The 10091-nt window shown below is 43.5% G+C and overlaps 1 protein-coding gene across 10 annotated transcripts in view; it reads left to right on the forward strand.

Annotated features, from left to right (window-relative positions):
• The window catches only part of Afdn (afadin, adherens junction formation factor), a 130175-nt gene that overhangs the window by 92248 nt on the left and 27836 nt on the right, over nucleotides 1-10091 (forward strand). For all 10 annotated transcript variants that reach the window (XM_017796841.1, XM_017796852.1, XM_029561000.1 and 7 more), the window contains 3 exons: nucleotides 8186-8251; nucleotides 8430-8503; nucleotides 8996-9114. In XM_017796841.1, the coding sequence (XP_017652330.1) occupies nucleotides 8186-8251; nucleotides 8430-8503; nucleotides 8996-9114 (259 nt within the window). The remainder of the gene's footprint in view (nucleotides 1-8185; nucleotides 8252-8429; nucleotides 8504-8995; nucleotides 9115-10091) is intronic.

The raw sequence follows: 10091 nt of genomic DNA on the forward strand, positions 1-10091 counted from the left end.
TCTCCTTAGGTCTGGAATCTTCTAAGAATGATTTTGGCCTCAGGAACTTGGGTATTTGACTGACCTGAGATCCTGTCCGTGGCCGTGCCAAGCAGGGATGCAAAGGCAGATGGGGTGGGAATAAGCCCCAAGATTTCCCGGGGAGTGGATTGAGTAGCTGGGTTGTGCTGGATGCAAAGGATCAGGGAGAGGAAAGGTAAGCCTTTGAGCCCCAGAAAGAGGCTATCTGCCCCAGAAACAGGCTGGTGGGTGTTGCAGGACCAGGGAAGCAGACGGAGGTGAGGGCGGGGCCAGGTCCAGAGGCAGTACTCCTGGGGCCCAAGGAAGGCACCAAGCCGGTCCGGGTGAAAAGGGTCAGGAAGCAGCACTGGCTCCCCAGGTGTCTGGGGCCCCAAGACTAGGAATGGCACAGGGCCCAAGCTTGGAGTAGAGAACAGCGGGGGAGATGGAAGGGTGAGCGCGGCTGGGGGGAGTCAAGGTGCGGAGGGCTGCGCGGTAGACTTACCCCAAGAGAGGCCTGAGGGCAGGAGAGCGGCCAGGAGAATTAGCCAGTGTTGCAGGTACGGGAAGCAGGGAGAGGTGAGGGTGGGGCCAGGTCCCGTGGAAGCAGTGCTCCTGGAGCCCAAGGAAGGCACCAAGCTGGCCTGGGCGAAAAGGATCAGGAAGCAGCACCGGTTCCCCAGGTGTCTGGGGACCCAAGACCAGGAATGGCGCAGGGCGCAAACCAGGAGCAGAGAACAGCGGGGGAGATGGAAGGGCGAATGAGGCCGGGGGAGTCAAGGTGCGGAGGGCTCCGCGGCCATGGCTTAACACCTGTTTTTTAAGTGAGACGGATGAGTCTTTTCACTGTGCATGTTTCCCCCTCTGTATTTGCCACGTCTGTAGTATAGGAAGGAAGGCCCAGGAAAAAGAAAGCAGGATTCATCTAGGGTGTGCATACTGCCTGCACCGTATGTGGAGAGAAATGCATAGGGATCCCAGTGAGGGAGCCAATTCACTGCAGGATGTCAGCAGTTCACCCACAAGATGTCAGGCTGCGTTCTGAGTGCAGTGCATCGTGACCTCTAAGCACAGTTAGGTGATCAGCACTGCAGCTAGCAGAGCCACTTTCAGGCTGCCACGTGGGCTCTGGTGTGGACAGGCCACAGCACTCAGAGCCCGTGCCACCAGAGCCAAGCACTCCACCTCAGCAGGCCTTACTTCGGTGCTTTTTAGACTGGTGATGGTTGCAGTTTCCTCACTGTTGAGTGAGCCCTGGAAAGCACTGGCGCCTGCTCCTGAGTCATGCACAACCGCAGCAGCTGTTTGTGTCGTTGTAGCTCTTGTTTCTTTCCAGCCCTCTTTGTCTCCCTGTCGCCCTGTATGTCTTCCTGAGTCTCTGCTTCTGATTTTTGCTGCAACTTTGGTGTTCAACCCAGACCCTTTCCTTTTTAAATTGGTGTATGGGTTGGCTGCCATATCCCTGAGCGTGTTTTGACGTTGAGTTCTCCACCTTGCCTTCCACATGGCAGTTAAACTGTTTGAAATCCAGATGATTTGGAAGCAGTGCGGGTTTGCAGTTTACTTTTTGAGATGGTGCTTTTGGAGAGTTCAGCGTGATATTTCTTACTCATCTATGGGACAACACGATGCTGATTCTTCCTGTTTAATGCGGGCTTTTAAAATACAAACAATTCCCTTTTATTTTTATCACTCGTTAAGGGTTAATAAAGGACAACGGGAATGAAAATCAGAGTGGTCTGGTCACGAGTCTGAGTGCTGCACTGGTTCCAGCTCAGGTTGGTAAGTGCCGTGCAGCGTCACAGCACTCAGCTGAGTACTGTGACAGTCCAGTCTTAAGGCCAGCTGTGTTGGCTGCTGTTGAAAATTGAGAGAACTAGACGCTGCTCTCCAGCTCAAGACTTGTGCTCCCAGAGACAAAAATGTGGTTCTCTGTTGTTGGAAGGACAGAATCAGTGGTGAGTTTCTTCAGGGTACTATCCTTGATGTTGTTTTGCGATCTTTAAAGAATGCTTCACCTTCCCCTGTAACTTGTTTAAACCTGTTAACAATGGACTTCCTCATGAGAATGGACTACGTAAGGAAGCTTGTAATTACCCAGATAGTTGTTGTTCTCTGTGATGTTGCAAGCTGAAGGTTCATAAAAACATGATGTCCTTACATGATTTTCATTCAGAAAAAAAACAAAATTTAATACTGCTGGTTTTAATATGGTGAAAATTGCTTTAAATAACTGTTGCTATATAATTTCTCAAGAGCATGTAATCAGATAGCCATAAAACTTCCTTTGGACTTCCTTTGGTAGTTTTACAATTACCTTTCTCTGAAGCCTTTTTTGTTACTGTTTTGTTAAAGAGAGAATAACAATGTCATTTTAAAGAGTACTTAGGATATTACATTTCATCTAAACATGAATGGTTAATTAGTGCCTTTAAAGATGTTGTAGAGTGTGCTTTTAGACTAAATACTGAGTTTTAAGTTTCTGAACCTTAGCTTGAACCATATGATGCCTATGCTTTAAAAAGTGAGAGTGAACAGAGACTTAGCATTATGCTTTCTTCTTTCTGGAAGTGCATGTTCCTTACATGGGCTGTAACTTAGTCCTTTGAAGGGTTTAAGACCCTCCTACTGTATTCTTTAATGACTCTGTAACCCACCCCATCTCTTACCACTCTGGTGGGAAAGACCTAGATTTTCAGTTCCTTTGAAAAAATCTGTTCCAGGGGCTGGAGAGATGGCTCAGGAGTTAAGAACACTGATTGTTCTTGCAGAAGACCCAGGTTCGAATCCCAGCACCCACATGGCAGCTAAAAATGTTTGTTGTAACTCCAGTTCCAGGGGATCCGACAGCCTCTTCGGTCTTCCGTGGGCATTGCATGACATGGGTGCACTTACCTACATGCAGGCAATACACACATACGCATAAAATAAAAATAGTAAAAGAAAAAAAATTTTTTTTAAAAATCTGTTCCAGGGGCTGGAGAGATGATTCAGAAGTTAAGAGTGCTTGGTGGTCTTCTAGAGGACTGAAGCTTGTTTCCCAGCACCCATGTCAGGCAGCCCACAACCACATAACTCCAACTTGAGATCATCAGACATCCTTTTCTGGCCTATATTGACTTGCACACATGTGTATTAAACACACACACATACATAAATAAGAATAATAAGAGCAAAATCTTTTAAAAGAAAAATCTGTTCCAAAGTGCCCTCTATGACCGCAGAGTGTCTTCTGTGGAAATGCTCAAAGCGTCTTTCTGTTGGGTGTGTGAAATGACACAGTGCCCCTCATGGCTGTGGTTCGTGAATTTGGAGCAGCGTTTTTTGTTTTTCTCAAAGCAAAATAGCAAATTACATAAAAAGATAATTGTTTCACTGAATTACTTACTACCTAAGTACTGATTTCTGAGGTAACTGAAATACTGAATTCCATTGCAATATTAATATAAAACAAATTATTCTTCTTCTAAAAAACTGTCTTTTTACAATGTGATCACCACATGTGCCCCCACCTTACCCCATCAGCCCATCACTGTCATTCGAGGCCTAGAGGATCCAGATATACTCTGTGTGTCTGTATTCTTGGTGAGCTTTGTAAGGAATCATAGATGCTCCCAGAATCTCTAAGTATAGCTCTGCATTTCCTTCTGGTGAAAGGCCCCTCCCATGTTGAATACAGTTTTCTGAGGTTTATGGACCTCCTGCAGCCCATCTGAGACCCAGTTTCAGAATCTACCTGGCTCATCTCATTCATTACATGGAAGGGGAAAGATGGATGAAGTGATAGACTTTTGTTACTGTTTTGTTGATATTTTTTTGCAAATACAAAGGGTGAATGAGCAGAGTTGGTGAGAGTTGAGCTTATGAAAATCAAGCTTAGTTACATTGTTTACAACACCATGTCTGTTAGGATCCTTATTTACTTTGAGAATTGCTGAGCATAGAATTTACGTAAAGAATGCATTTTATAACCAGTTTATTTTTAATGTTTAAAAATTAACGTAATTCACAGGAAAAGATCTTTAGAATGTTTGGGTTTTGTTTTGTTTTGAGTTAGAGTCTCACTATGTAGCCCTGACTGGCCCTGTGGAACTCCCTATGTAGATCAGCCTGACCTCAAACTCACACAGATCTGCCTGCTTCTGCCTCCTAAGTCCTAAGTGGTGTCATCATGCCCAGTTTTTAGAATGTTTTTATAACCCTAGCTCTAGTTTGGGCTTTGAAAGTTTGTCCCACTGGGACAAAAGAAGCAAGTGAAAGGCCAGCGGAAGGGGCTGGTGGGTGGAGGCTGAATGTGCCTAGGGGACTTCTGGGTTCCCTTTGAGCTGCTCCTGATTTTTCGGTCAGCAGCCCACAATTGTTCTGGATTCCAGCTGGGGCGTCCAGACTGGTCCTCTTCCAGCTGAGAACAATGGACTGTGCTGGTGCTGCTTGGCTGATACCTCTTCCTCTGGCTCCTCTCTTTTCTTTTGGATGGTGTTTAATGATGTTTTGATGCTGTTACCCAGGCTACTCCCACACCCTCAGTTTGCAGCCAGGCTGTCTGGAGCACAGGCTCCTTCTGGTGGTGCCTCCCTACCGCAGAGGGAGCTGGGGCACCTTTCCAGCTTCTGAGAAGGTGGTAAGATTAGAGCACAGACAGGCAAGCAGCTTTCCTCCTGGAGCTTCTCATCTCACCAGAGGCTAAGGCAGCTTATAGGTGCGTGTGTCACCCTGTGTGTGTTGGGGGGGGTCCTATTTTCTCTCATTGTTGCATTCTCTCCTGCTTTCCACAGGTAAAGTTCAGATAGTACTTCTTCTCTCCTCCCTCACTAGTCCCAGCACCCCCTCTTCACATTTAAAAGGATGAAAAGTGTCTACAGAGTGCTGAACAGCACAGGCATAAGCAGGTATTCAGGTGGCCTTTTGCTGGCCACCTCCTGCTCGCTTGTCTTATCTGGAGGTCTCTAGGAGTGACACAAAGGCTAGACTGCTCCACCTTGGGCTCTCTACTGTGGATGGTGGGTCTCAAGAGCTTCGAGGTGGGGAGGGGAGTAATGCTTTATACCTGGTATTTAAGTTTGTTTAAATAAATTTAGAAATTATATTTAGCAAAACTTGTACTGCATGGTGTCTTCGGAAGTATCTGTTTTCCAGAAGTTCCTCTTCCCCTTCCCTGCTCAAGGAGCTGACTTGTTAAATGAGAAATGGGTAATCCTAGTTGTTATGATTATTCTTTTAATTTCACATAAATAGAACAAACAACATTTTAGGTTCCTTTAGATAAGTAGTTTTTAATTATGTTAGTCCTGTGTGTTTATCTGTCACCACTCTCAACATTGACAATTCTGGTTACCTTTCTCATGGTTGGAAATCAGGATATATAATGTTAGCATATACAGCTCAGTAAGATGTTATTTTTGCAGTTAACTGTATACTTGGGAATTTATTGCTAGTACCTGTGGTGACTAATAAGCTGTAAGACTCACACTGTGAAATTATCTCAGTCTTAGAGCACTGCTGTTCAGTGAAAGCATGTCAACCACAAGGGTAACTTAAATTTTCTGTGAGCTACTTTAAAAAAAGAATAAGTGAAATTAATTTTATTTTATATTTTTGGAATGTACTTTAACATGTAATTTGTTTAAAAATCATTAGTGATGGGCTGGAGAGATGGCTCAGCAGTTAAGAGCACTGACTGCTCTTGCAGAGGACCCAAGTTCGATTCCCAGCACCCACATGGCGGCTATGAACTGTCCTTAACCCCAGTTCCAGGGGAATCGGAAGCCTTCTTCTGACCTCCGCGGTACCGCACAACACAGGTGCCCTCACTCACATGCAGGCAGTACACTCGCACACATAAAAAAAATTTAATAAATCATTAATGAGATGCTTTCCCACCATTTTTCCGTACTCTGCCTTTGAACTTTAGATGTTTCATAGCTAGATACTTCATTCTGAACTAGCTACATTTTGAGTACCTGGTAGTCACATGTGGCCTCTTGTCTTTGATATTGGACACGGAGTTCTGAGTGATCCAGTGCCATCAACCGATACCCTTCAACTGTCAATTGGTGTTCCTGCTGTTGGCTTCTGATTAGGACTTACCCAGGCTGTGCGTGCAGTAGCCAATGTGCCATGTACTGATGATCAGCATCAAAGAACAGCCCCTTCTGGTGCTACGAAAGCTAGCCAACAGGAAGAAGTTTCCCTGTCAGTTTGATGCTGACTTCTCTTTGTCTTGCAGATATAGTGTGTTAGGCATCTTTAGCAGGAGGGTCTTACCATCTAGTTATGTAGGGAACCAAGGGCAATGGCAGTAAGCTGTGTTGTTTAGGGATACTTCTGGGACCTCTCTGACCAGTAACCTCACAGGAAGGTGCCCCATGCCTGGCACTGTGATTTGTTTAATAACCCATGTCTTCTGGGAGCAGCATTGTTTACCCACACAGAGTACCTTCGCTTGAACTCCATTATTGTCATCATCATTATCTTATTATTATTATTATTATATTTTGAAATTAGCTTAACTAGTGAGCTTCCATAAAACTTTTTCATATATCCTTAGTTTTAATCAATCCAACCCCTTACCTCCCCATCCCTTTACCGCCATCCCTACTTAACCCTTTAGCCTCCCTCTATTTCATACCACATATGTGCTACTAATCCCTCCAGTTCTGTTTTTAATTGGGTTGCAGGATAATAGGTTTCTATATGGCTTTCTTAAACAAATTTCCTTTAGGTTAGTCCTCCCCATTTTGTTTTTGCACATTCTTTCCCCTCAGGCTGAAGTCCTTCCTCTCCCAGCACCCCACACTCTGCTGTACCTCCAGTCTCTCTGGCACTGCCAGCTACCCCAGTTGTGTTTCTGTGGCTGCTAAGTGTTGACAGTGCCTAGTGACCTCAAAGTTGAGAGCCCAGGGCTGGTAAGAGACTTGTAGGGTACTACACAGGGAGAGCACGTAGGTAGACACAGGAGGAGGCTGGCGTGGCATACTGGAAAACCTTCACCATGAGGTCAGGAGCTTCAGGAGGAAAAGTGCTTTATCTTACCTTGTAAGAGCTCTTTGTTCCCAGATGATTAAAGTATGTTACAGAGTGTAGGCAAATGTCATAATCAGACCTATTACCTTGCTCAATTAATATATGCTAATAAAAGCATGGCTTTTATGCTGTCAAAACAATGACATGCTGCATTCCTAACTACCCCCTCCCTGACCCTCCCCCATTCCAGGGGAGAAAAGGAGCCAGGCCTCAGCAGTTAAATCTGTAAACTGAAATTGTTAACTAATGGGGGAAAACATGATAGTTTCCAAGTAATGATTACGTCTTTACTTGGATATAATCTTTAAAAAGAAGCTATTTAAATCAACTTACTGAAATTACTTTCTGTGATGCTTTCTTGTATTTTTTACTTGTATGACCTACTATCTCATGGCTATTAAAACATATTTATTGTTTGTTGTGACAAAAGTATATACCCTTGTGTGTGGAGTACTGTCAGAATACTCGAGTAAGGTTCATATGTATGCATGCTTTGTTTTATAAGCCAATATGTTATCCAAAATGTTGATTTTTTTATTATAGTTGTGATAAACTAGAATATTGATGATTCTGTAATTATACACAACATCTAAGCTTTCTGTCACTTTTTCCTAAGAGCTCTCAGTGCACTAGGCTTTACACTCGTTATGGCGTATGAATTGCACTGCAGTGTTCTCTGCAGAGCTTTTCTTCCCACGCCCCCTTATTCTTTGCCAGAAGAAGTTCTTCTCTTGTTCTGAATTTTAAACCACGTTTGAGAAGAGTGAGGGTGTGAAGGTCAGTGCTGGAGTATAAGAGCATCACACCACACTTTTGGTCCTAAACAGGTTAACAGTATTTACCCTTCAAGGAGTTTCTTTTCACTTTACTTTATGGGTGTTCAGATTATTACAAACTGTCCATGAATTGACTGATTCTTTTTTTAGGAGTATTTTTCTTCTAAAGTTGGACTCACAACTAACTAATCTCTTCAGTTTTACCAAAAAGAGAGTTGATTCTGTTAATAGAGCTTTCATAGTTGTAGTTTTCTTGTAAGATGAGATTGGGGGGTGGGGGGCTGTCATAGTCCCTAACCTGTGTGTGGACTTGCCCTACTTTCCTGAGCAGATCTTTTCCTACTGTGTTTCTTCATTGTGTTGTTCTGGCCTTGTTTTTTGCATAGGGTGCTGGTCAGGATAAACTGGGAATCTACGTCAAGTCTGTTGTGAAAGGAGGCGCTGCAGATGTGGTCAGTATTGTTTTCAGAGAAGCAATTGAAGTGCATTGCATAATTAATTAGTGATATGAAATGTTGCCTGAATTCTCCCAGCTGTGAACACTGTGTGGTATGTGTTTGAAGGGTTAGATGGACTGACACCACCTTTCTTTCTCTCCTTCTACTTTCTATACCTTTTGGGTGGGCTCAGGATGGACGACTAGCGGCTGGTGACCAGCTTCTCAGTGTGGATGGACGAAGTCTGGTTGGACTTTCTCAGGAGAGGTATGATTGATTGGTTTAAAACTTAACCTTAGTATATTTAAACGGTATTTTGCATTTAATTTTGAAAGTGGGACACAAAGAATAATTCAGAGATAGCTGTCCTTATCATTCGTTATCTCTTTAAATTCTAAAAGTCTTAAGAGTATGTGAGTCTCATTTGTTACTGAATTATATATATTTTAGTCTAGAATATTTATTTTAAATGAAAATGTTTATCATACACACAGGTGCATATCCACACTCTTAGCACTTCCTGAAATTCTTAAATGTCTCAGTATTAATATAATAGGATATATTTGCATGTTTTTATAGGTAATTTTCAAAGGAGGATATGGATATAAGGTCATCTTTCTGGAAAAAAGCTATTGTCCAAAAGAGCAAGCATGGCTTTGCATTGTGCATGGCTGGGCATCTTGCACTGGTGCTCTGAGTGGCAGCTGCCCTACAGCAGCAAGCTCTCAACTGTTCTTATGCTTCTCATTTTCTTCCTAGGGCAGCAGAACTCATGACAAGAACCAGTTCTGTGGTTACACTTGAAGTTGCAAAGCAAGGTGCCATCTATCACGGCCTGGCCACCCTCCTGAACCAGCCATCCCCCATGATGCAGAGAAGTAAGGACTAGTGACTCACTCATGCCAGGGGTCGCTGGCCTTTCCTTACCCCACACCGTGACTCTGTTTTACAGTTGCGACCCCTCTTCTGAGTCATTGAAAACCCTCTAGTAGTTCCTGTATCGTCACTGACCCATTCTTACAGTTTGAAAGAAAGAATGTGTGCTGCAGAGACTACTGGGTGCAAAACAGGCATCAGCCAACCTGAAGTCCACACTTTAATTCATGCAGGTTCCCCTGAGTCCCCAACAAGCCTTGACCCTCATCCCATTGGACTGGTTGTCTGCTCTTAAGCTCCACAAATTTGTCCACAGGAGGCACTTAAGTCACTAGTGAAAATGAGTGCACTTTGGATTTTGGTAGACAAAATCTCAGGGCAGGAACTAGAGAGATGGCTCAGCGGTTAAGAGCATCTGCTTCTCTCACAGAGGACTTGGGTTCGATTCCCAGCACCCCCATGGTGGCTAACAACTATCTGTAACTCCAGTTCCAGGGGACCTGATACCTTTGTCTGTCCTCTGTGGGCATTGCACGGCATAGGTGCACTTCCATGCATGCAGGCAAAACACTTAGACATATAAAATAATAAAGTAGGTTTGTTTGTTTTTTTTAAAGTCTCAGGGGAAAAAAAACAATATAAATTTAGGGCTTTCTGAAAAATTAGTTCAGAAACTACATGCAGAACAACCACTACGACTCCTTAAGTATCACTGGCCCTCCTGAACTGCACATCCCAGAACCTGACCTCTGTAGCTAATAATAATAATAATAATAATAATAATAATAATAATAATAATAATAATATAATAAGCAGCAACAAAAATCTTTAAAAATACAGTAGTGTTAGGAAACCAAGAACATAGGTCTGTGATGACTAAACGCAGGAATGACCAGAAACATTCCATGGAGAGAAGTAGAAATTAAGACTTTTTCATTTCTTGTCCTTTTCCTCCTTTTTAATGCCATTAGCCTTAAAG

Source organism: Nannospalax galili, unplaced genomic scaffold (genome assembly GCF_000622305.1).
Source record: "Nannospalax galili isolate Female #2095 unplaced genomic scaffold, S.galili_v1.0 scaffold1873, whole genome shotgun sequence".
NCBI classification, from domain to species: Eukaryota; Metazoa; Chordata; class Mammalia; order Rodentia; family Spalacidae; genus Nannospalax; species Nannospalax galili.